General features: G+C 43.8%; 2 protein-coding genes across 3 annotated transcripts; one reads left to right on the top strand and one right to left on the bottom strand.

Moving 5' to 3' along the window:
• The first annotated feature begins 7,198 nt into the window (after window positions 1–7,198).
• LOC105042279 (NADPH-dependent aldehyde reductase-like protein, chloroplastic) lies at window positions 7,199–8,528 on the top strand. Its single transcript, XM_010919414.4, has one exon. The coding sequence runs from the start codon at window positions 7,377–7,379 to the stop codon at window positions 8,172–8,174; it is 798 nt and encodes a 265-aa protein (XP_010917716.1). The 5' UTR covers window positions 7,199–7,376; the 3' UTR covers window positions 8,175–8,528.
• A 2,648-nt stretch (window positions 8,529–11,176) lies between these two features.
• Window positions 11,177–26,483, bottom strand: LOC105042276 (TATA-box-binding protein). Of its 2 annotated transcripts, none has more exons than XM_010919412.3 (10): window positions 26,064–26,483; window positions 25,758–25,970; window positions 24,267–24,354; window positions 23,688–23,759; window positions 12,512–12,562; window positions 12,305–12,349; window positions 12,111–12,203; window positions 11,696–11,797; window positions 11,542–11,615; window positions 11,177–11,422 (listed from the first exon to the last, which is right to left on the bottom strand). In XM_010919412.3, coding segments are annotated over exons 2-10 (603 nt in total). In that variant the 5' UTR covers window positions 25,835–25,970; window positions 26,064–26,483; the 3' UTR covers window positions 11,177–11,421. The 2 variants fall into 2 exon arrangements, with proteins under 2 accessions (XP_010917714.1, XP_010917715.1); XM_010919413.3 differs by having other exon boundaries at window positions 26,179–26,483.
• Between the last annotated feature and the right edge of the window lie 201 nt (window positions 26,484–26,684).

Genomic DNA, 26,684 nt, shown 5'->3' with positions numbered 1-26,684 from the left:
GCACGCACCAGTTGGCCCAGGAATGCCCGCCGCCATAACTGCGCTAGGATCCGTCGGCTATTTAAACCTCCTAGTCCTTTCATGGCTTCATCCTGGCGCCTTTCTTTCGCCTGAGAATCTTGCTTCCCTCGCACCAGTTCTTGCCTTCTTCAGCCCCCCCCCCCAATTCTTCTCTGAGGGTTCCCACGCCATGTCCTCTACCCCGGAGGCCGTTCTTGGGGGGATGTCTAGAGCTTGGAGGAAGGTGAGGAGGAGAATGGCGGCCGGTGAGAATCTCCGTCGTTTTGAAGGGGGCTCAAGGAAGAATTCCTTCAACAACAGGGGTTTAATAACGGGGGCTGTCGGTGAAGTTATTCTGCCTGCAAATTTCGGAGTAGCAAGGCGGGGTGATACCGGTCAAGAGGGCAGAGCCGTCGTCATAAGTCATGGCGGGATCCTTGATGCCGTCGGGGCCGAGGGATCAGAGGCGGTCGGCGTCGACGGTGGGGCAGTGGAGCTTGTTGCGGGGACGGTGGAAGTAGCGCATGCCGACCTTGCCGGAGCATTTTGGGTGGCGGCTGTCGTGGAGCATTCGAAGATGAGACACACCTCTGGCATCGCTACCGTTTCCAAGGTGACTCCGGTTCTTCTTGAAACAGGTCTTCACTACTGCCGCCGTTGCCCTTACCGCCTCCGGAGATCTATCCCACCCTTTTCCTGCTAGGGTTGGGACTTCGGAGACAGAATGAGGCGAGATGAGGCGAGAGCTGTTACACGCACTGGAGAACGCGGCTGAGAAGGACAGAGGCGGGAAGAGGAGTTTGCAGCTCGGAGCGGCCTCCGATTCGTCCTTCCCGAACCGTGTTCGCGAGGCTTGCGATAACGTGTATCTTCTTCTTCTTTTTTTCCTGACCCACCGGGTCCTGTAACGTATATTCTTGTTAAATGAAAAAGAGATTTTGTTACCTCGTCTGCATCTCGCATTAAATAGCTGTCTGTCGAACTTCTTCATTTTCCTTTCCTCTTTCTTCCTTCTCTTCTTCTTTTCTTTTTCACGTCGTCCCAAGGTCACCGACGACCTCTTCTGTTCATGTGGGGTCGTCATTTGCCGAGCTGCTTTTCGGCTCTTACGCCGTTCGAAGATACTCAATTGTCATTCCGTCGACGGTTGCAGGTTCGCTTGGGGCCCTTCGGGCCCGAGGTCCCTCCTAGGGCTTGAGTTCGTGGATTCGAGCTTCCGTTGCCTTCGGGCACTGTTCGCTTTCCTTTTTTGCTTGAGTTTTTTCACTGCTGAAGTCGGAGCTAAGTTCGGCTCCCTTGGGAGTCCGAACGGAGAAGCCCTCCTGAAGTTGGAGTAGCCTGGCTCTCGTGGGGGTCAGGGCGAAGTCTTCCTGCAATCAAAGCCATAGGCAAAGTCTGGGTCCCGTAGGAGACTGGACAAGGCCTATCGGCAGTTGTTGTTGTCAGCGGAGCCCGGCTCCCGTAGGAGCTCGGGCGGGGTTGTCCTGTAGCTGATGTCGGCGATGGAGCCCGGCTCCCGTAGGAGTCCGGGTGAAGTTTTCTTTGGCGTCGTGGACGGGACCCGGCTCCCGTAGGAGTCCGGGCAAAGCCTTCCTTGGCGTTGGAACCCGGCTCCCGTAGGAGTCCGGGTGAAGTCTTCCTTGTCGTTGGAACCCGGCTCCCGTAGGAGTCTGGGTGAAGTCTTCCTTGTCGTTGGAACCCGGCTCCCGTAGGAGTCTGGACCTTCCATTTTGCTCGAGCCGGCGTGAGGTTCTCCTCTCGTTACCAGCCTGGCTTGTGGGGGCGCGTTAGGGCGCTGTAAGGCCTCTCCCCCATCCGGTCTAAAAGAACCGGGCCTTCGACTTTGCTCATGCCAGGACGAGGTTCTCCTCCTGTTCTTGACATGGCTGTGGGGGCACATTAGGGCGTTGTAAGGCCTCTCCCCCCATCCGGTCTAAAAGAACCGGGCCTTCGACTTTGCTCATGTCAGGACGAGGTTCTCTTCCTGTTCCTGACATGGCTGTGGGGGCACATTAGGGCGTTGTAAGGCCTCTCCCCCCATCCGATCTAAAAGAACCGGGCCTTTGACTTTGCTCATGTCAAGACGAGGTTCTCCTCCTGTTCCTGACATGGCTGTGGGGGCACATTAGGGTGTTGTAAGGCCTCTCCCCCCATCCGGTCTAAAAGAACCGGGCCTTTGACTTTGCTCAAGTTAGGACGAGGTTCTCCTCCTGTCCCTAACAGGGCTGTGGGGGTACATATGGGCGTTGTAAGGCCTCTCCCCCCATCCGGTCTAAAAGAACCGGGCCTTTGACTTTGCTCAGGTTCGGCCTCCTCTGGGATGGTGCACTCTACAATGAAATCTGCCAATATTTGGGCTTTTATTGCCGGTCTAGGTCTGTAGTTGATATCGAATTTCGTGAGCTCGATCGTCCATTTTGCCATCCTTCTGGAGGTATCAACTCGGTGCAAGACCGCCTTGGTCGGTTGATCGGTGAGTAGTGTCACCATGTGCCCTTGAAAGTAAGGTCGGAGTCTCCGAGCTGGTCTCGGCGTCCCTCAGCGCGCGGCTAATGTAGTAGACCGGTCGCTGGACTTTCGTTTCTTCTTTGACAAGGACAGCCGCGAGGGCCGTGGGAGAGACTGCCAGATGATGTTCCATGACTTCTGTGTCGATCCCCGGCATATCCGTCGGGACCCATGCGAAAACGTCCGCATTCCTTCGGAGGAAATCCACAAGACGCGTCCGCACCTCCTCCCCCAGGTTGGAGCCAATTAACACCACATGCTCCATGTTCCCATCATTCAAAGGGATTGGTATTAGGTCTTCGATTGGACCGCCCCTCTCCTCAGTGAGGTCATCGCGAGCATCCAATCCATCGACCGGACAGAGGTCCGCTTGATCGCTTCTTTGCAGGGTGATGTTGTAGCAATGTCTGGCCAGGGCTTGGTCTCCCCGAACCTCTCCGATCCCCTGGTTGGTGGGGAACTTCAATTTCAAATGGTAGGTTGAAACAACAGCTCTGAGGGCATTGAGGCCGGGCCGGCTAAGAATTGCATTGTAGGCAGATGGCGCCTTTACCACCAAAAAATTTATCAGAGCTCTGGATTGCTTTGGATACTGACCCGCGGTCACAGTCAGAGCTATCATTCCTTCCGTCGGAACGGCGTCACCGGTAAACCCTATCAAGGGGGAGCAAATCGGTCTCAAATGACCGCCAAGAGTGGTCATTCTTGAGAAGGCGTTGTAGAACAGGATGTCAGCCGAACTCCCGTTGTCGATGAGAATGCGACGGACGTCGTAATTTGCTATGTTCAAGGAAACTACGACCGCGTCGTTATGAGAGAATTGGACTCCCTGGGTGTCCACTTCAGAGAAGGTTATGGGTTCTTCAACTTTTTGTCGCTTGGGGGATACAGCTGGTACGCTGGTTGCCTCCCATCGGGATTCCCCCGAGATGACGTTGACGGAATCCGGCAGAAACCGATCATCCGTCCACCCCTTGTCGGCGACCATAGTCGGAGGTAGCTGTGCAGAGACCTCGTGAGAGGGCATCAGATGAGGGAAGGAAGATTGGGCGCCAGAAAAGATGGCCGGAAGCGGATCCGTTGAGCGCTCCTTTAAGAACAAGGGTACTGCGAAGACACAACCCTTCCTCTAGCGCCAATCCTGTTGGTGCAAAAATCTGCCTGCGCCGGAGAAGCCGCGGTCGCCGCCGGGACCTGCAAAGGAAGTCTAAACCGGAGGTGGGGTTGCTCCGGCAAGACCCTCCGACGCTCAAGTCAGTTCTCTGCCTCAACAAGAATGGAGTGCTCGAACGGAGAATTTAGCAGAGTTTTGAGATAAGAAATGAGCTTAGAGAATAACATATCTGGATCCCCCTTTTTATAGACGGAGGAGGTAACGGATCGATGGCGACGTCTGTAACCGTCTGGTCGTGGGCCGCCCGTAGTCAGGGGGAATTTATTGCGAGAGGTAGTGGAGTGGAATCATGGCCATCATCGCAGCTCGCCACGTGGAATCGGTTGCAAGGAGTGGAGCGGTGTCCATTGTCGTGACTTGCCAGCGGATGGGAGAATCGCCCGGTATCTGTCGCAGGAGGTGGAGCAGGTTCGTGGCCGTTATTGTGGCCTGCCAGGGAATGATGAAGCTGCGCGGAATCCGCCACAGGAAGTGGAGCAGGATCGTGGCCGTTATGGTGGCCTGCCAGGGGGCGCGGATCTGTTGATTGAAGCTCGACAGCGGTCGGAGCCCGGCCTCTGGAGAGGTCCGGGAGAGGTCCTCCTGGCGGTTGGGGTCGTGGGTGGAGCCTGGCTTCCGTGGGAGTCCGGGCGGAATCCTCTCGGAGCTGAAGTTGCGGGCAGAACCCGGCTCCCGTAGGAGTCTGGGCGGAGTCCTCTGCAATCAAAGTTAAAGGTGAAGTCCGGCTCCCGTAGGAGTCCGGACGGAGCTTACCAGCAGTTGACACCGAGAGCGGAGCCCGGCTCCCGTAGGAGTCCAGGCGGAGCCTTCTGCAATCAAAGTTAAAGGTGAAGTCCGGCTCCCGTAGGAGTCCGGACGGAGCTTACCAGCAGTTGACACCGAGAGCGGAGCCCGGCTCCCGTAGGAGTCCGGGCGGAGCCTTCTGCAATCAAAGTTAAAGGTGAAGTCCGGCTCCCGTAGGAGTCCGGACGGAGCTTACCAGCAGTTGACACCGAGAGCGGAGCCCGGCTCCCGTAGGAGTCCGGGCGGAGCCTTCTGCAATCAAAGTTAAAGGTGAAGTCCGTCTCCCGTAGGAGTCCGGACGGTGCTTACCAGCAGTTGATACTGAGAGCGGAGCCTGGCTCCCGTAGGAGTCCGGGCGGAGCTGTTCTGTAGTTGATGTCGGAGGCGGAGCCCGGCTCCCGTAGGAGTCCGGGCGGAGCTGTGCTGTTGTTGATGTTGGAGGCGGAGCCCGGCTCCCGTAGGAGTCCGGGCGGAGCTGTTCTGTGGTTGATGTCGGAGGCGGAGCCCGGCTCCCGTAGGAGTTCGGGCGGAGCTGTGCTGTAGTTGGTGTCGGCGGCGGAGCCCGGCTCCCGTAGGAGTCCGGGCGGAGCTGTGCTGTAGTTGATGTCGGCGGCGAAGCCCGGCTCCCGTAGGAGTCCGGGCGGAGCTGTGCTGTTGTTGATGTCGGAGGAGGAGCCCGGCTCCCGTAGGAGTCCGGGCGGAGCTGTGCTGTAGTTGATGTCGGCGGCGGAGTCCGGCTCCCGTAGGAGTCCGGGCGGAGCTGTGCTGTTGTTGATGTCGGAGGCGGAGCCCGACTCCCGTAGGAGTCCGGGCGGAGCTGTTCTGTGGTTGATGTCGGAGGCGGAGCCCGGCTCCCGTAGGAGTCTGGGCGGAGCTGTGCTGTAGTTGATGTCGGCGGCGAAGCCCGGCTCCCGTAGGAGTCCGGGCGGAGCTGTGCTGTTGTTGATGTCGGAGGAGGAGCCCGGCTCCCGTAGGAGTCCGGGCGGAGCTGTGCTGTAGTTGATGTCGGCGGCGGAGTCCGGCTCCCGTAGGAGTCCGGGCGGAGCTGTGCTGTTGTTGATGTCGGAGGCGGAGCCCGGCTCCCGTAGGAGTCCGGGCGGAGCTGTTCTGTGGTTGATGTCGGAGGCGGAGCCCGGCTCCCGTAGGAGTCTGGGCAGAGCTGTGCTGTAGTTGATGTCGGAGGCGGAGCCCGGCTCCCGTAGGAGTCCGGGCGGAGCTGTGCTGTAGTTGGTGTCGGCGGCGGAGCCCGGCTCCCGTAGGAGTCCGGGCGGAGCTATGCTGTTGTTGGTGTCGGAGGCGGAGCCTGGCTCCCGTAGGAGTCCGGGTGGAGCTGTGCTGTTGTTGATGGAGTCCGGGCGGAGCTGTGCTGTTGTTGATGTCGGAGGCGGAGCCCGGCTCCCGTAGGAGTCCGGACGGAGCTGTGCTGTAGTTGATGTCGGCGGCGGAGTCCGGCTCCCGTAGGAGTCCGGGCGGAGCTGTGCTGTAGTTGATGTCGGCGGCGGAGTCCGGCTCCCGTAGGAGTTCGGGCGAAGCTGTGCTGTTGTTGATGTCGGAGGTGGAGCCCGGCTCCCGTAGGAGTCCGGGCGGAGCTGTGCTGTTGTCGATTCCGCCGAAGACTTCGGCTGGGGGTATTTTATACCCAACAGGATCCTATTACAGCATCTTGTTTTACGGCTAAATTGATCGTAAGACAAACTATTGTGACTTGGAGGCATTTACATGATAGGTTTAAGTTCGGACAAATACAATGGTCGGTCGAGATATAATTAATAATACTTTATTAGTAAAATAAGTCATTCCAATACTTTCAAGCAAGTAAATCGTCATTCAAATACCTTCAGGCTGCTCTCATAAAATCTATCTTCTTTGGGTGGATTGGCCCTTTCAGAGCCAATTAAACAAAATTTTCTTACTAATGGCTCACACCACCTCTAAAATTAATACACCCAATTTACCCCTTTTGGTAGGTAATTGTAGCAACAATCTGAGCGTAGCTTCCCAGAATCCTTATCAGGAAAAAAAAAAAAAAATCCACGAATCTCAATAGATGAACCACTGCCATGATACTACCTTGATAGAACAGGAGTCTCCTGCTAGAATCATAACAGAATCATATACCTGTAGATACATTATTATCCATGTATATATTATTTAAATTGGAATTTCACAAAATTTATCTATAATCATGCTTTCAACAACTATATTCAATAGAAGGAATGATAACATTTAACAGCATTTGTTGAAACCAAGCAAATCTATGCACAATTCAATACATTTATTTTATAAATTTGATAAAATAATTTTAAAAGATAAAATCACTATTTTGACTAGTTTATAAGCTATAAGATTAATGGGTTGGAACGTTATATAATCCACCAAATCGGTCAACCTAATTTTCTTTCCTTGTTTTTTCTTTTTCTTCCCATCGATCACAAGAAAAGGGCAGAGAACAAAGCTCAGAATGATTCATCTTCTTTAGCGACTTCAATGATTGCATCACCATAATAATTTTTTGAGATCTGTAGAGGATGCAACAAGACGCAGTGATCAATGCCGTGAAGAGATCATACGGAAGATACAACTATGATAAAAGGACAGATCACCTGTTGTTTATTTGATTTTATTTAATAATTAATCTGTATGTAGTCCAAAACTTCGGATAGATACATGAAATTGAATCTATTTATATTCACATACTAAAGGTGCGCATGTTGTACCAAAAGGAAAATAAGTACGCATGGTGGGCGAGTTGGCAGCGTTCGGACCACCGTCCGGACTGGACATCAATCATGTCTATTAATTTTTTTTTCAGCTTTCCACGTCCTAAGCGTACAATCCATGTCTTTTTAAGGGCCGCAGAGCCAAAACTCCGATCGGAGATGCGACCAAACTCTTTTACTTTTCAGCCCCCATGGCAGCTCCATCCGACCAAACGCCGCTGCCGCTGAAAGGACGCGTGGCAATCGTGACCGGCGGCGCCGGCGGGATCGGCTCCGCCATCTCCAAACACCTCGCCTCCCTCGGCGCCCACGTCGTCATCGGCTACGTCGGCGATCCGACCCCGGCCGAAAACCTTGCCTCCGCCATCAACGCCACCACCGGCACAACCTCCGGTCCCCCGCAGGCCATCGCGGTCGCCACCGACGTCTCCAACGCAGCCCAAGTCATGTCCTTGTTCGACGCCGCCATGCATGCCTTCGGCCCCGACCTTCACATCCTCGTCACCGCCGCCGGCGTCATCGACGCCGACTACCCGTCGATCGCCGAGACCAGCGAAGAAATGTTCGACTGGATGTTCGGCACCAACTGCAAGGGCACGTTCCTCTGCTGCCGGGAGGCGGCGAACCGGCTAGTGCGCGGTGGCGGCGGGCGGATCATCACGTTCTCGTCGTCGGGGGTGGGGTCGCTGAGGCCGGGCTACGGGGTCTACTCAGGAACCAAGGGTGCCGTGGAGGTGATGACGAAGATTCTGGCGAGGGAGCTCAAGGGGACGGGGATCACGGCCAACGCGGTGGCCCCTGGATCGATAGAGACGCCGATGTTTTATGCGGGGAAGTCGGTGGAGGATGCGAGGAAATTCATGGGGGAGATACCGATGGGCCGGCTGGGGCTCCCGGAGGACGTTGCTCCGGTGGTGGGGTTCTTGGCCAGCGACGCCGGAGCGTGGGTGAACGCCCAGGTCGTCCGGGTCAATGGTGGCAATGTGTGAGTCTGAGGGCAGCTGATGAGCCATGAATAAAATCCTCGGCAGCAAGTTAGCGAGTTGTTTGGTGTGATGGTGTGGTAGATGATAACAGAGCGTTGGTGAGTTGAGAGTTTGATGGCTTTAGATGTTGTTTCCTCCTTAATTTTGGGAGTGGTCGTTCATGTTCACCACCATTCTCAAAGATTTCCAACTAGCATGAGTGCTTCAAACCTAGTTGGATGTTTCCATCCAACCAGCTAAAGTAGGATAGCATCTGGATAAGATATCAGATGACTATACGTAGAATTTGGATAAGATTAGGTGTTTGTGATGGACGTTTCTCTGAAGTGGACCATGTCTCCTTGGGAAATTTGACTTCGGTATTGTCTTCAATGTGGATATATTTTTTTTTTTTTTAACATTGTTTACGGTGAGTTTTCACTTTAACATTCCCCTTTGCAATGTGGTGAATGATACATTGTGCTTAGATGAATTACATGGTATTTTGTCTATTTTTGGATATTTGAGGAAGTCCACCTTTCATGTCCCACTTGGAAAAATGTGGAAGGGTTTCACATGCACTTTTGATCGGCTAGCACGAGTTGGAGCCTCATTCTATCCATATCTACTTGGTCGGTCAATCGGTCTCTGGATAAATGGGTGGAACAGCATAAAAGTGTGGTGTCGTAGCATGGCCCAGCAAGATTGATTCTGAAGTAGATCAAGAGGTGAGTCCCGCAAAATAAAAATTTTAGAATGACTAAAAAAAAGTACAATAAAATATATTATTATTTTTTTATAATATATAATTAGTTAATATAATCTCGGGTAGCACCAGCCAACTTATTTTGCAAGAGAAATTCTTTGTACACTGCGAGCAGTGTAGAAAATCCAACATAGAGCGCACTATCTTATCCAATTGGTCCATGTAATCACCGCTTTTCAACATGCATTTAGTACTTATAGGTCGGTTTTTTCATTTAAAAATTATGTGATGAAAATATTTCTGTCCTTTTAAAAAAAATTATGATATTCTATAGCATATTATAGCCTAAGATGTCATAATATGGCTTAAGATATCATAATATGGAAGAGGTATTTTTGTCCAATCATTTTTTAATACACATTTAATACCTGCAGCTTTACTTTTTCGTTTAAAAATTTTGAATGACGAAAATGTCCCTACTCTTTATAAAAGATTATGATATTCTATGTATATTATGATATCTTGCATCATATTATGACATCTTATGGAAAAAAAATTATAATTTTCTAGACGCAGGATATCATAGTATGGATATAGGATGTCATAATTTTTTTTAAAAATAAAAATATTTTCGTCATATAAAATTTTTAAACGAAAATATCAATCTATAGGTATTAAATGTGTGTTGGAAAGCAGTGACTACGTAAATCAACCTGGCAAGACAGTGTATTCTATACCAAATTTTCTACATCGCCAGGATGCATAAAGAATTTCTCTGTTTTTCAAATTTTCTAGATCTGGCCGGATTTTACAATCAGGCTTAACCTTTTTCCCAGGCCCATACCACACGTATATGATTTGTGCCCAAACACACTAAATTTCAGGCTTACTAGGCGACCTAACCTGTGATCAGCTCTAGGCAGGAAACAAAGGTATGCAACCCTAATTATTGGTTTACCTCTGGCCATTAAGGACCAATCCTGTCCAGGATGGAGCAGAAATTATAAAAAGCAAAAGATGAAGAAAAGCAACGGAGGACAAGGGAACAATGACAAGCGAAATGGGTCACCTTGAATTAACTCCTCAATGATAAGCCTATACCACGCCTCAAAATTGACCATAAATGATGGTTATTTCTTGCAACCACTCTCCTAATCCTGAAGGAGTAACAGGAGAAAAAATAAAAAGAGAGAGAACGAAAAAAACAGAAGGGAAGGAAAAATGAGATAGAGAACCCCCCTCAAAAGTAGACAGCAGCGAGAAACATCCAAGTGCAGGCCGCCAGCGGGCGTCCAGAGGTTCTCCATTGCTGCTTGTCGATCACAAACAAACCACCATAGATCACCCATCAAACCTCCGGCATAGCTCTAGAGCATCAACACAGGATCCTTGCTCCAACATACCACCACATCCGCATACCTATGTATATACACAGAAATGTCCCAAAACTCTGACCCAAAGCATCAAAAAAAAAAAAAAAAAAAAAAAAAAAAAAAAAAAATCGATAATACCATCCCATAACAACAAACTACTCTCTAATGCTATAATTCTTAATACAGTGTAAAACAAAATATACTATTCTACTTGATTGAACTACGTAGCTTCTACTTTCCAATACGTATTTAATATCTACAAATTTACTTTTTCGATTAAAATTTTGAATGACAAAAATATTTCTCTTCTTTTAAAAAAAATTATGACATCCCGTTGTCATATTATGATATCCTATAATTAAATTATACAGAAAATATCATAAGAAAAAAATATTTTTATCATTTAAAAATTTCATAAATTTTAAATGATAAAAATATATTTTTCTCTTTGATTTCTGAAAAAAAATATTTTTGTTATTAAAAATTTCAAATAAAAAAATAAAACTGTAAATACTAAATATACTATTTAATATACATTAAAAAATAATGACAATGTCTTTTAAAATGATTAGATGATATGCTCCACATCAATTTTATTACACCGCATGTGATGCACAAAAACTCTCCTTTCCGGTGATTAGAGACCAAGAAATGTCCAACCCAAACCCAAACTAGCGCAGCTGATCTATTCTTGGGTTCCCTAATCCCTTGTTTCACTTTTGTTAAGCACCGAGGAAGAAAGCATCACTAGGGGATCCCTAGTTGCCTAGACCAAAATACACCAATGCAAAAAAGGCAAATCATGCTTACAAGACTGCCAGTCACTTGATTGCGACTCTTCTATCTTTTGAGGCAACATATATTTACAGATAGATGAACAGCAGAGCAGATTAGATTATAGCTTGCCAATCACACAGGAACACTTTGTAAAAAAAACAAAAAAAAAGGGCAAAATAAAAAGTTGATTACTGCCCTTATGATTCCTTTGGAACATTGAAGTAATGGGCTGTTCGCTTTTTTGGTCTCCAGTCTCTGCACCCTTGAACATGACTCAAGGTGCTCATACAACGGCACAAAATCTGTATCGCATACATATATATGGTTGTCAGATCTCACAAACAAACTTGTCTGGATGGTTTCAAAATATATACAGTTGAGAGCACCACTTATTAGCATCAGCCTCTTGAGAGAATCTGCTCACAGGAGAGAGCACACAAACATGAAGACCGTTAGACATTGATGTGGATCTGTGACAAACACTTGCAATCTCAAATTAAGAGCTGAGAGGATTCTATGTGATGTATAGTCATACCATTGCTGGATTTTCCTGAATTCTGTGAGGACTGGATATATGTTCTCAAAGGCAGTATATGTCTCATCTCTCACCTAAGGCAAAATTAAAATACTATCAGCTTTGTGCAAATAGTTCAAAAAAAACCGGAAAGAACATCAGAAATAACATTCACCTTGGCTCCTGTAAGAACGATTTTGCCTGAAACAAAGATGAGTAGCACAATTTTTGGTTGTTTCATCCGATAGATCAGACCAGGAAAGAGCTCTGGTTCATACTATTAAAAGTAAACAACAAGCATCAGGGCTCAAAGAAAGCTAATTTTGAATGCCCCAAAAAGACAAAAAACAAGATAACATTAGGGAGTGGAAACATTCTGAAAGGCGAAGAACTTCTCAACTCTAGGGACATGTTTTCTCAATGAAGAATAGGGGACAAACTTTGTCTATTGTGCTTGTTATTACTAGTACAGCTATGGGCATTTGAACCAGCCTCGTAACAGAGAAATGGCAGTAATACCAACAAAGGACAGCTGAAGCTATATATATTTGCAAAACATAAAAGAAAAAGCTTGTAAAATATTTACTTACGCTGGAGAAAGCACCATGGGCATACGCAAGGCCTTCCAGTCTTATCGGAAATTTGACATCACATGAACCAACAATGTTTTGAATCTTGAAGTCCTAGTTATCACAAGGTTGGTTCGTGAATGCTAGATGATCATAGGTTTGGGGGCAAAAGGAAAAAAGACAGAAAGCAGCAACATATAACCTTTGGTGAATACCTTGAATTTAGCAGGAAACCCCAGCTTCTGAATGATCCGAGCATACTAAAACCAGAAGGAAGAAAAATCAGATTAAAGTTAATTACACAACTAAACATAAAGCAGTAGAATTGCAGTTTGAAACTATCATCATTAAAGGAAAACTTTGGAAATACAGAAAGCTTGAGCTATAAGCATTTAAGATTTGTCCCAAACTGTCTTCAGTACCTTCCTTGCTGCAAGTTTCGATTGCTGTTCACTCTTAGCTCCTGTACAAACCTGGCCACAAAGAAAGCAAGTCAGCATATCACCATCATAAAAGAAAAAAGGATTTGAATTCTCGATTCAGCAATAATAATACAGGTAACTAGTTACTCCTATTTGTCTGAACATAATTTATATAATGCCGGTCCCTTAATAAATTTCACTGATATAAGAAGCCACTAACAACAGCTTACTTATTTTATTACTAATTTTACCCAAGTAACAAGATGAAGCATGTCATCATGCAACTTCCACATATTCTAGAACTATTTAATAGTTACTGAGCTTTGGAATGGATGAGGAGCAAGCAATTAACAATTCACTTGTGCTACAAAATGTAAAGAATTAGAAATTTATAATCTCTTTAATAAATGTTTAAAGGAAAAGCATATAAGGTGTACAGGTAGGAGGATACTAGATGGCAGAAATCTTTGACTCAGCTTCAAAAAGCTGCCCAGCACGTAGGTAGCACCATCCCAGCATCACATGTCAATAAGGCAGTCGCACGGGAGATATCCTAGTGCGCCATGTGTCATGCCAAGCAGCACCCATCCAAGACAAAACGTAACAAGAACCATATGAGAAGTATTTTCAAGCCTCCCAGCCACAACCCTGAACCCAAGGGAATCTGTCAGCTGTTTGGCAGCCTTTAAGTGGGCAATGTTGTAGATGGAGAAAAGCATTTAAGTAACCTTCCCACAAACAAGATCCAACAAAGCCTAAAATAAATTCAAGCCTTAACTTTATACCAAGGCCTCACACACACAGCTAATTTCCAATCTGAGCTCTGATTTCTTGAGCCAGGTCTTCAGGTCAATCAGAGCAACCCAAAATATCGACACTTCTGCTTGGTATATCTGAGATCTGCAAAACTCAAGTAAGGGTAAACAAGGATGTAACTTCGCTTTCTTCTTCAATTTCAATGGCTCCTAATCTTCCTAAACCAAAATGGGTTAATCAACACCATGATCTCTATCCTGATCACAGGAACTAATTTTGTTTCTTTCTTGTTCATAAGAGGCTAAGGAGGAGGGATTTCATCTTGGCCTGTCTATGTAGTTGGTTGGGGCAAGAGCACCTGAGAATTTCAAACCCAAATTTCCTGAAAAAAGAAATAGATTAATAAAATAAAAGAAGCCTGAATCTGCAAAAGCAGAATTAAAGCACATTGTGTTTGGACAAGTCTCCCTTCTCTGTTAAGCACATATCTAATTTTGCTGTTTCATGGAGGTAGCAGACATGTTACACATAGGATGCAGCAACTATGACCTGCATAAGATCCAACCTTCTACAAAGATCTTATTGCATGGAAGAATATCTAGCAAAGCCCATATGGACAGAGCTAGTAAGATGTCTAATACCCAATAAAAACAAGTTGATAAATCAGTAAACTACAGAATGTTTTTTGGTTACAACGGTTTGAGGGATCACAGATAGGCTATTTGTAATTGATATTCCTATCCTCTGAAACAGCATGTCGAAAAGGGAGGAGATTAAAAATACCATCAAAGTAGTTGTTTGATGAATAATTTTTCAACAGAAATAATAGACACTGTTGCCCTTCCATTGGTATGGTGTGGCTATGGGATTGTAACATCATGAAAACCAATTTTAGGTTAGGATTGATGGACTAATGACCATGTGAGGTTGCAAAATTGGGAACTCCATAAAACCATGTATTTTTTGGCATGGCACTGCCTTATTCTCAGCAGTTCTCTTGTATTACCTTCAGTCTTGCAATAAACCACAGGTGGCGCAGCCCTACTTCCTACTTAAAACAAAATTTGAAGGAAAAATTTGCAGCAAGTTGATTTGCTTAATGTTCCTAAGTAACACATGGAAATCCTTCAAATTTTTAAGTTCCTTTGCCTCTCTTCCAACAAAAGATCCGTTGGGTGGTGGAGTCTAATCCACCCAAACTGGACACAAAATCAAGACCCAAGAAGCCCAGAAAAAAGCCCAAAAGTAAAAAGCCCACATGAAAAAAAAAAAAGGAAAAAAAAAAATACAGGCCCAGTAGACCCAGCCACGGCCCGGCCCAGGTGATGCGTGTGCAAACCAGTGCGTGCAGGCCGGCCACAGGTGAGGCCCAGCGGGCGCACGCGGTCCATCGCGGACCACCGATGCATGAGAGGAGACGTGGACCGAGCGGACGTTTTCCAGGAGCTTCTCGCAATCCACGGTGAACCGGAGAGCATTTCCCACCTGTTCCTGAGGCTTTTGCACAATCCGACGGCTGCAATCGTCATCGATGAAGATGCAATGGCTATGAGTCATCCCAGGAAGATCAGAGGCTTGATCTGACGCGATCCGACGGTCAGAATTTCATTAGGGGCTCGATCGGATGGTTGGAAGGCTTTTGGAGTTGTGATTGAATTGTTACTTCGATACATACTCATTTTTGGCTGGATTTGAGGCCTTTAAAAGGTCTGTGGGCAGAAGGTGAGAAGTAGAATGTCACAGAGGTAACAGAGAGAGTCCGTGGGATCTTTTGAGTGCCTTTTGTAAGGGGTGTGTGTGAGATCTTCCAAGAGAGAAGAAAGTTGTTCACAAGAGAGAAGAAAGATTTCTTCCAAGAGAGAAGAAGAGGAAGTATGCGAGGCTAGAGGAAGGATTTTCTTCTAGGAGGCGCCACCTGCAAAGAGGGAGCGGTTTTTCCCCTTATTTTTTCTTCTCCTGTTTTACTCCTGTAAATCCCCTATTATTACATAAAAGAAAAATATATATTCTGTGCGGCCATGGATGTAAGAGCAAGAGACTCCAAACCACGTAAAATCCCTTGAGTTTTGTTTTGTGCTTGTGTATTTTTTCAGTTTTTCCTCCCCTTCTCCTGCAACTACCGTAATCCGCTGTGCATCGCCCCCTAACAACTGGTATCAGAGCACCAAACTTGAGAAGAAGAGTGGGAGTGATGGCAGGAGATGAAGGAAAGGTCAAGATCGACAAGTTCGATGGAAAAGATTTCGATTTTTAAAAGATGCAGATTGAGGATTATTTGTATCAGAAGAGGCTTCATCTACCTCTTGGAGGAAAAAAATCCAAAGATATGTCACAAGCAGATTGAGATTTACTGGACCGTCAGGCTCTGGAAAGCATCCGTTTAACATTGGCCAAAAACATCACATTCAACATCCTGGAGGAAAAGACGATAGCTAATTTGATGAAGGCTCTATCTAACATGTATAAAAAACCTTCGACTTCCAACAAGATATACCTTATGCGTCATCTATTCAATTTGAAGATGCTCGAAGGTGCGTTTGTTACTGATCACATCAATGAATTCAATCTGATTACTAGTCAATTAAGCTCTGTTCATATTAGTTTTGAGGATGAAGTTCGTGTTTTAATTTTAATATCTCCTTTGCCCGAGAATTGGGGTGTTACTGTGACAGCGGTAAGTAGTTCTTGCGGCTCAAGCAAGCTGAAATTCGAAGAGGTCCGAAATCTGATTCTCAATGAAGATATCAAAAGGAAAGAATCCAAAGAAAACTCTGGTTCTGTCTTGATTATTCAAGAAGACAGAGGAAGGACTAGACAATGCAACAAAGGCCGTGGGAGATCTAAGTCTAAACAGAGAAGCCAATCAAGACCGAAAGGTGATGGCTGTTGGCACTACAGCAAAAAAAAGCACATCAGGAAGAACTGCTAGGCAAGAAAGGATAAAGGACAGAACAAGGAATCCGTCAATGCAGCAACAAAGGCAACTGCTGATGCTCTGATCCTCAGCATGGATAGTTCGATGGAGTCATGGATCCTAGACTCGGAAGCTTTATTCATTCTATCTCACAAAAGGAGTGTATGCTGAATTACACTACCGGAGATTTTGGAAAGATTTATCTTGCAGATGATGAGCTATTGAATGTTGTGCGGAAAGATGATGTCTACATAAAGATGTCGAATCAGTCAATATGGAAGCTCAAGAATGTCAGACATATCCCAGATTGGAAGGAAAATCTGATTTCAGTTGAACAATTGGATGCTAAGGGGTACATTATGACTTTTGTTGGTGACTCTTGGAAGATCACCAAAGGTGCTATGGTGCTAGTATGAGAAAGCAAAATGGGTACCCTCTACGTGACGAGTAATGTCAGGAATTTAGTGGCACTGACATAGGCAAACTCAGAGTTATGGCATTGCAGACTGGGTCACATGAGCGAAAAAGGAATGCAAGTACTGTTGAAGAAGGGCAAACTAACAGGTCTAAAGTCTCTTAATGTTGATCTCTCCGAGAATTGTATTCTTGGGGAGCAGAAAAAAATCAATTTCTCCAAGATTGGCAAAACACCAAAGGCAAGAAAGTTGGAGCTTGTACACAGATGTGTGGGGTCCCTCTCTGGTCACATCCCTTGGAGGCCCGTGATACTATGTGACGTTCATCGATGATTCCACCAGAAAGATATGGATTTATTTTTTGAAGAATAAATCTAACGTATGTTCTACTTTCAGGAATTGAAAAAGTCCGATGGAGAATGAGTTTGGTGAGAAAATCAAATGTCTGAGATCAGACAATGGAGGCGAATATGACAGCACCGAGTTCAAGAAGTTCTACGAAGTAAGTGGAATCAAGATAAAGAAGACCATCCCAAGCACACCACAACAAACTGAGGTAGCTGAGCATATGAACAGAACCTTGAACGAGAGAGCCAAGAGCATAAAGATTCATGCTGGTTTGCCCAAGATATTATGGGTTGAGGCAGTTAGCACTGCTGCCTACTTATTAAACAGAGGTCCCTCAGTTCCTATTGATAACAAGCTACCAGAGGAAGAGTGGATAGGAAAGTCGGTAAATTTATCTCATTTGAAGGTCTTCGACTGTGTCTATTATGTGCTCGTCAATACTGAAAGAAGTGACAAGCTCGATGCAAAATCACAGAAGTGCTTCTTCATTTGGTATGGCACTGATGAATTCGGCTACAAATTCTGGAGCGAACAAGATAGAAAATTCATCAGAAGCAAAGATGTGATCTTCAATGAAAGAAGGCTCTACAAGGATAAGGATGTTCCTAACAGTGCAGAGCAGTCAGTTGAAGAGAAAGAACAGATCGAGTTGGAAGGTATCACAGAGGATGATAATGCCAACAAAACTAATGAAGATCCTGAACCAGAGCCAGAGACACCTCAACTAAGGAGATCCACGAGAATCTCAAGACCATCAGAAAAGTACTCACCTTCTCTTCATTATTTGTTGTTGACAGATAACAGTGAACCCGAATGCTATGAAGAAGCTGTGGAGAGCAAAGATTCGATCAAGTGGGAGCTGGCACTGAGGGATGAGATGCAACCTTTGAAGAAGAATCAGACTTGGGAGCTCAGCATGCTATTGAAAGAAAAGAAGGCTCTACACAACAAGTGGGTTTACAAGATCAAGGAAGAGCATGATGGTAGCAAGAGGTACAAGACCAAATTAGTTGTTGAAGGCTTCCAATAGAAAGAAGGTATCGACTACACTAAAATTTTCTCCTGTTGTTAAGCTCTCTACTATTAAAGTGATTCTAAATATAGTAGCAGCTAAAAATTTATACTTAGAACAATTAGATGTTACGACTGCTTTCCTGCATGGTGAGATAGATGAGAACATATATATGCAGCAGTCTGTTGGCTTTGTAGTCCCTAATAAGGAAGATCTTGTGTATAAGTTGAAGAAGAGCTTGTATGATTTGAACAAGCCCCAAGATTATGGTACAAAAAATTTGATGGATTCATGACTAACAATGATTTTGCAAGATACCAGGAGGATCACTGCTGTTATTACAAGATACTCAATGGTAGTTTTATTATCTTACTCTTGTATGTTGATGATATGTTGATAGCCGAACCGAACATGCGAGAGATTGAAAGATGAAAAAGGAAGCTGTCAAGAGAGTTTGCAATGAAGGATATGGACGCAGTAAAACAAATATTTGGACTGAGAATTGAAAGAGACAGAGTGGCAGGCACACTAAAGCTGATTCAAGGAAGCTACATCAAAAAGGTGATGGACAGGTTCAACATGATAAATGCAAAGCCTGCGAAGACACCTTTGGCCAGTCATTTCAAGCTTTCAAAAGAACAATCACCCAAAGACGATGATGAGTTGAAAAGAATGACAAGGGTTCCTTATGCTTCAGCGGTTGGCAGCTTGATGTATGCGATGGTTTGCACGAAACCCGACATTGCACATGCAGTGGAAGCTGTGAGCAGATACATGGCCAATCCGGATGAGCAACATTAGGAAGCTGTAAAGTGGATCCTCAAATATTTGAAAGGTACCAAGGACATCGACTTATGCTACAGGAGGGACAGTCACAATACAGGGATTCGTGGATGCAAACTTAGGTGGTAATGCCGACATCAGGAGAAGCACGACTGGGTCTGTATTTACCATTGACGGGACAGCAGTGAGCTGGATTTCATAGTTACAAAAGATCGTATCTCTTTCTACCACTGAGGCAGAATATGTCGCAATTACAGAAGCCAACAAAAAGATGATTTGGCTGCAGAATTTACTGAAAGGACTGAGTAAAGAGCAGAGTTGTAATGTACTATTCAGTGATAGTCAGAGTGCTATTCATCTTGCAAAGAATCCCATATTCCATACAAAAACAAAATACATACAACTGAGATATCACTTCATCAGATATTCCTTAAAGATGGAAGCTTGTCACTAAAAAAAATTCAAGACTCGAAAAATTCAGCTGAAATGCTAACCAAAATAGTCACTGCAGAGAAATTGGGGCGGTGTATGGCCTCAATTGGCCTCCGAAGCTAGTTAAATGGAGGTGTCGCACAGAATATTAATTTATATTTTGAAAGTTTATTTTTTTTACTTCAGGCAAATGCACATTTGGATATCTTAGTCTCCAAGTGGAAGAGTTGTTGGGTGGTGGAGCCTAATCCACCCAAATTGGACACAAAATCAAGACCCAAGAAGTCCAGAAAGAAGCCCAAAAGCAAAAAGCCCACGTGTAAAAAAAAAGAGGAAAAAAAGAAACAGGCCCAATAGACCAGGCCACGGCCCGGCCCAGACAACGTGCGCACAGGCCAATGCGTGCGGGCCGACCGCAGGCGAGGCCCAACGGGCGCGCGCGCATGGCCCGTGACTTCATGCGATCCATGGCAGACCGTCGGTGCATGAGAGGAGACGTAGACCACGCGGGCGAGGCCCAACAGGAGCGCACGGGGCACGGCCCGTGACTTCACGCGGTCCATCACGGACCGTCGGTGCATGAGGAGATGTAGACCAAGCGAACGTTTCCCATGCACTTCTCGCGGTCCACGGTGGACCGAAGAGCATTTCCCACCTATTCCTGAGGCTTTTGCATGATCCGACGGCTGCAATCGTCATCGATGAAGATCCAACGGCTATGAGTCATCCTAGGAAGATCAGAAGCTTGATCTGGCATGACCCGACGGTTAGAACTTCATCAGGGGCTCAATTGGATGGTTGGAAGGCTTTTGGAGTTGTGATTGAATTGTTACTTCGATACAGACTCATTTTTGGCTTGATTTGAGGCCTTTAAAAAGCCTGTGGGCAGAAGCCAAGAAGTAGAACGTGACAGAGGTAATAGAGAGTCTATGGGATCTTTTGAGTGCTTTTTGTAAGGGGCATGTGTAAGGTCCTTCAAAAGAGAAGAGAGGTGTTCACAAGAGAGAGAAGAAAGATTTCTTCCAAGAGAGAAGAAGAGGAAGTGTGCGAGGCTAGAAGAAGGATTTTCTTCTAGGAGGCACCACCTGCAGAGAGAGAGAGAGAGGTTTTTCCCTTTATTTTTTCTTCTCCTATTTTACTTCTGTAAATCCCCTACCATTACATAAAAGAAAAACATATATTCTATGCGACCGTGGAAGCAAGAGACTCCGAACCACGTAAAATCCCTTGTGTTTTATTTTGTGCTTGTGTATTTTTTCAGTTTTTCCCTTCCCTTCTCCTGCGACTACCGTAATCCACTGCGCATCGCCCCCCTAACAAGATCTCTTGCATCAACCCCCCCCCCCCCCCACTGATATAACATTTCACTTGAAAACTGCAGAATCACTCCATGTGCTATGAGGCAAAAATTGCAGACTTTTAAAATTTCCTTTTTCTATGGGTTTCTAAAAATGTTGGACTTTCGTATGAGCAATGGGTGGCTGTGTTAGTCCGATCCTCCCGCACAACACCCCCCCCCCCCCGGGCCCCCGCCCTCAACTTTGTTCCACAAGATCCTCTTGCAGAAACTTACACATGACCTCGTTTAGATGTCAGGACAGGGTACTGTCAGCATAAACAGAAAAGAATGACGATGGATTTCTAAAAGAATGAGAGAGGCAAGATATGAGTTATGTTGGACTTGGGTCCCCCTTGGGTGTCAGTGTGACACACACACACAAAAAAAAAAAAAAAAGGCTGGGCACCGATGGATCATTGGCATTCGGCATTGCAGCCTTCCAGACATCACACTGAAGCCATCTGCTTTCCAAAGTAAAGGACACCTTGGAACCAAAATATGCCCAAGATTCAAGGCCTGCTATTTGTGTATATAGTAGAAAACCAATTAGTTAATTCATAGATATTGGTTGACCAAAATCGCTCACCAGCAATGCTGTTTTTTTCCTTTCATTCCAGCCTAGAAAGGATTTTAGAAGATCTCTTAGCTCAGTTACATAAATTAGGAAGGTAAGAAGCCTGCACCAACCTGTAATAGATCTGAATCTAGATTGATTACAAATCTGTCCAGAACCTCACTAAACAATTTTAAGGAGCCAGAAACTGTCCTATTTAGAGCCCATATAAAATACAGCCACGATACCTTACATTCTTACCCCAAAACAAAAATTTTAGGAAAAAAAAAAAAAGACAGCATCTATAGCAATATATCCTCACCGTTTTATCCTTAATTTCTGCTTCAAAGTTTTGCATCTATAGCATCTATCAGATTTTTGCCCGGACCAATCCGCGAGTAAAACTGAGTTGAAATTATATTCTCAAAAAACAACATCAAAATATTCATTCACTCTATAACCCTACCAAAGCTTATTATATGCTATCATTGACTTCTAAGCACTCACAAAAATCATCCAAACCTAAATTCTCTTTCCCATTGGACCTGCTAGGTGCAGGCCACAGAATATCAAATGTTAGATTCTTTGACTCCTAAAATCACACAACAGCTTTGTTATTGGCTTGCAGTACCAACATGTAATGAAGTCACAGAATAGCAAGCAATAAGTTGTAGCCACCTTATATCTGATCCACGCCTAAAGTTAGGGGTCTACAACACAGCAGTAAAAGTTATACCCTGCTTCTAAAAAGCTCGAGCAACTTAAATTTAACAAGACAGCAAAACTACAAGAATGTGCATACTAGTAAATCATGCATTCTTCAAGTTAGTTATAATTGTAAGAACAACTAAACATGATCACACAACTCAAAATGAGCACATTTTTCAAAGCTAGTGCAAGGCAGTGGAATTGGGAGTCCACGTCAGCTAATCATCCAGCAATGATGAAGGCACGGTTTGAAGTTTTGCCATAAAATACAATACTGAAACTAACACTTCCAGCCAAAAGCAATCTGAATCTTTATCATCCAGCAATGATGGAGACGATATTTGAAGTTTAGTCAGAAAGTCTGATATTAAAACTGATGCTCTCAACAAAAACCAGTCTGAATCTCTGTCAATTTTGAAGTTTTAACAGGAACTAGCTTACAGAACCAAATTTTAAATAAAAGATTATTTAGATTTTTTTCGTCTTTTCCATAAAGTTACTTTTGGATGAAATAATAAGCCCTAGAACACATTATTCGTGAGATTGAACTCAAACCTTGTGAGCTTTGAATATATTTATAAGCAGTTGGATGTTTAGTTGCAATATATTCAAAGAAACATAATTTTTCTAGAATATATATGTAAAGAGGGCATCCCAATGCACAAAGCTTCCGCCACTACAGGATCTAGAGAAGGTCAAATGTACTCAGCCTTACCCCTGTGTGCAGGGACTCTATGTTTCGAACCCGTAACACCCAAGTCTTAATGGAGCAAATTCTCCATTATGTCAAGGCCCACACTCTCTACAACATATATTTTATTGATCTAAATTTGATTCAAACCAGACAATTTTGTAAACCTTATGTACATCTTGTCAAGTATAATAAAATAACAAAATTTCACAGATACAATATGTTTTATAAACATATATTAAAAAAAATCATTATTTGACACACATTTTGCAGACGATTTCATAGTAACATGTCATAGCTTTAAAATGGTATCTAATTTATTTTTCTAACTTTTCTCTATAATTTTATCTTTAAAACATTTGTATTTTTTATCATTGATAAATATTACAGTTTAAAAGATACCATCCCTTCGAAGCTATCTGTCATATTAGACAATACAACCATAAAATGCTAAGTAAATATTTGCTTTATTTTCTTTATTTTTCTATTTCTTATGACATACGATAATCTTTTTGGCTAAAACTCCAAAACTCAACCTAAAACTGCTGAAATCATAAAATTTGCTTGCTATACAATAAGAATGTGTTTCCATCTTAGATTGCAGAATGTTAGCCTTAACCAACAGCTGCTATCAAATACCCAAACCACTGTATAGCTGCAAAGTTCAATATGAGAAACAAGCCCCAAACAAGATTGTCATGGCATCCTTAAACACTTAGGTTCTTGAAGTTAATTCAATGACCATTTCTTTTCAAGACATGCTTGGAGAACTTCCCATGATTAACTTTTTGTACCCTAAGACCTTCATTCAAAGTTCCAGGTTATTTATAAATGTCTAAAAGTATCTAAATTTAATAGAAAAATAATCAAACTTTTTCTCTATGTTGCCATTCTGTATTACATGTTTCTCACTTTATCTATCTCCTATTTCTCATTTAATTTCTTAATGTCAAACTTATATTGATTTTGTACTGATTACCCAGTAAGCCATTTAATATGGATACTGATGAAACAGACCAGCTAACATTACAAAGAAGATAATATGAAGAAACCTAATGATATTTGTCCTTCACAGGAATAAAGACAAGGAAAAAAATGATTTATTTAGGAACATTTGCAGAACTAGCAACACATTTCTTGACTGCTGAAAGGAATTGGGAATTGCTTACAAATTTCTCGGACTTATATGAGAAACCATGCAATGTATATCTAGCATCCACTCACCATCTTTCCTGATGCAAATATCAATGCTGTGGTTTTGGGTTCTCTTATTCTCATGATTACTGCAGCAAAACGCTGTCAAACAAGGGGAAAAAAAAAAAGATAAGTCTCTATTTATGGTAACTATGATGAAGTGTATGAACAAAAATGCAAATATATTGTACCATAAAATAACACAAACAGAGCTAGCAACTCTTAAATATTTACCTTTGTGATAATTTTCAAAGATATGTCGGCCAAGTAATTAAAAAGAAAATGCTCTGGGTGACTGATATATTTATAATTCTCAAAGTTTCAGTTGATGCTTTTATCTAATTACAAATTAGTGCTTCTTATATATGCAATTCAGTAAACTCCACCTACCCTCTCAAGTTTCCATATTATGTATGCTTACCACAGAAATTTTATATGCATAGTTGGATACCAACTTCATATTTGTAGCCATGAACCAAAATTCAGATTCATATGCCTCCAGGAACAGAAGTGATTAGGGTATATAGTTTTTCACATCAAAATACAGAGGTGCATGACAATTAGGTTTCAGCTTGTAAATCATGGAAAGTCTCAACTCTCTCATCGTACCTTGGGATTGTACTCTGCATTACGGGCCTGCAGAGCTATTGCTTTAAGGTCCAACTTGCAGTCCAGATTAACAGTTGAAACAATATTTCTGTGGAAATCAAACAGAAGTCAAACAGATTCAATTATTAAAACAAAGTTGAGTATGTACATGGCACTAACTGGTAGCATTATATCAGCTTTGTTATGGACATGAACTTAACTCAGCAAATACCCAAATGAAAGTTTTGGCTAAATTTTTATATAAGGAAAATAAGAAAAGCAGCACTCTTACAGATTCAGCAAACATAAAGACACACAAATTACCGCTTCAACTAGCATCAAATGCACAAGTAATTAGCCTCACATGCATTCCCAGCAATATCCACTCATATGATATGGCCTACATAGAAAAATGATACTAACCTGCCAATCAGACTTGCAAAAGAGAGATCACTAACAACTTTTACAAGCTGTAAAATGCTTTTCAATTAGTGCCACAGTAGCACTAAAATTGATCAAATATAACGTGGTAAAGATTCCAATGACAAAGTAAATTTTCTTCTTCTTTTTTACCTATTTTTTACCGAAAGAAAAGGTAAAGTATACAAATACATGTTTCGCATAAAAGCATCTCCCATCAGCTATCCCCATTTCCCATGTATGCGGACATGCATTCAGGCACACAGAGCATGCTACTGCGGAAGCATTTTGATAAAGCACTTGGATGCTAGTAGCAACTTAAACTTTCTGAATACAACATTCTCGATGAAATTGTGGCGAATGAAGCACTTGTGTGATGATGGCAAGAAAGCAACTAAAGCTTGGTCATAGATTTTATGAAGGAATGTGTATAATTGAAGATGTCCACCTCCAAGAGAAAAAAAATAGAAATTGAAAACCAATAGATGTAAGCATTCGCTAGGACAAAAAGATCCATCTATATCTCTGCAAATGATCTGTTTTATCTCTTTTCTTCATCTTCTTGCATAAATTTTTTTATTTTAACGACTGCAGAAAAAAAGAAAGGCAACTCACAAAAACTCTTGACTCAGACAAAGAGTGATCCTAGCCCCAGTGTTTACACACTCCAACAGATACACAACATCAACAGGGTAATAGCTTATTTCATGGAAAGGACACAGTTCCCCTGTATACCATGCAGAAGTCTTCATAACCTCTTAAACAGACAAGCCTACAAGCATAGAATGAATGAGCAATTTATTATAATATCAAAATATTGACCCCCTTTTTACTTGCATGGATACAGAGTTACAGGCTAAGAACAATTTTTCGCAACTAACTCACCTTTATTAATTAGTAGTCGAAAATCTGAGGGAAGGGCTGAAACATATATGTCTAATATCCGGGGAATCCAAGAAGGATCTAGGTTGCTATTTTCTGTGTTTTATAAACTTCTCTGAGCGATACTTTTCTAGATTCTTTACCCAACACAGGAAAAAAAAACAAAAGAAAAACATTGATCTTTTTGAGAAAATGGGGAGAGGAACTTACTGGAGTGTGGGAACAATGCCAGAAGGGTGTTTGGAGAGATCAACCGGCTGGCTCCCCTCCCCGACCTGATCAGCCATGCTCCACCCCTCAAATTCTTCCTCTTAAAGGACCAAGCGGACCAACACTCCTCAAAGATTTCAGCTCACTTGATCGCAAGAATCTATCCAACACCTTCAAATCTTAGTTTCCTCGATCTGATTCCTATCCATTAACCTTATAAGACAAATAAAATTTCCATTATTTTAGGTTTTTCTTCTTTAAAACACAGTAAAACGCGAAGATCTGCAGAAAAAGGCCAATTTTTACCAAAAAAACCGATTATTTTGAGGCAAAAAGGGGTTTTTTCAACCAATCTGGTCAAGATAAGCACAGGATTGCAAGATTTATGCGGTTTCGGAGGCGATTGAAAAGAAGAGAACACCGGGGATCTCAGGGAGGAACGAAGAAGGAGACGGATCTAACTCTCCCAATTCCACACCAAATCCGCCAGTTCCCCTTCGGATTGGACGATTCCAGAGGCGATCGGGATCAAAACCGATGAAAGTTGAGCAGGAAGTGTGGAAAAAGTGGATTTATAGGGGAGAGATTTCAAAAAGAGGAGTTTTTATAGGGAGAGAGGTGAGATCTGGAGGCAAATAGGGAGGAGAGAGAGGCTTTTAGGGTTTCGTTTTGAGAGAGAGAGAGAGAAAGGGAGAGAGCGGAGGTCGTCGCGATAAGACGGGAGCTCATTTAGCCACGCGTATCCATTTATCCCGGTCCACCGGTTACCGCGGGTGGGATTCCGTTGTTGTGATATATAACCGGCAATTGCCGGTCCTTTTAACAGGGAGACCTCTAGCACGTGCGATACACGTGATGGTGGAATTGGTCACATCCAATAGGCTAAGAAGGAAGCTGATATGGTGGACAGCTGGACAGGGAATCCAA

Source organism: Elaeis guineensis, chromosome 3 (genome assembly GCF_000442705.2).
Source record: "Elaeis guineensis isolate ETL-2024a chromosome 3, EG11, whole genome shotgun sequence".
NCBI classification, from domain to species: Eukaryota; Viridiplantae; Streptophyta; class Magnoliopsida; order Arecales; family Arecaceae; genus Elaeis; species Elaeis guineensis.
The sequence above is the reverse complement of the archived record's forward strand: the minus strand, read 5'-3'. Positions and strand labels throughout refer to the sequence as shown.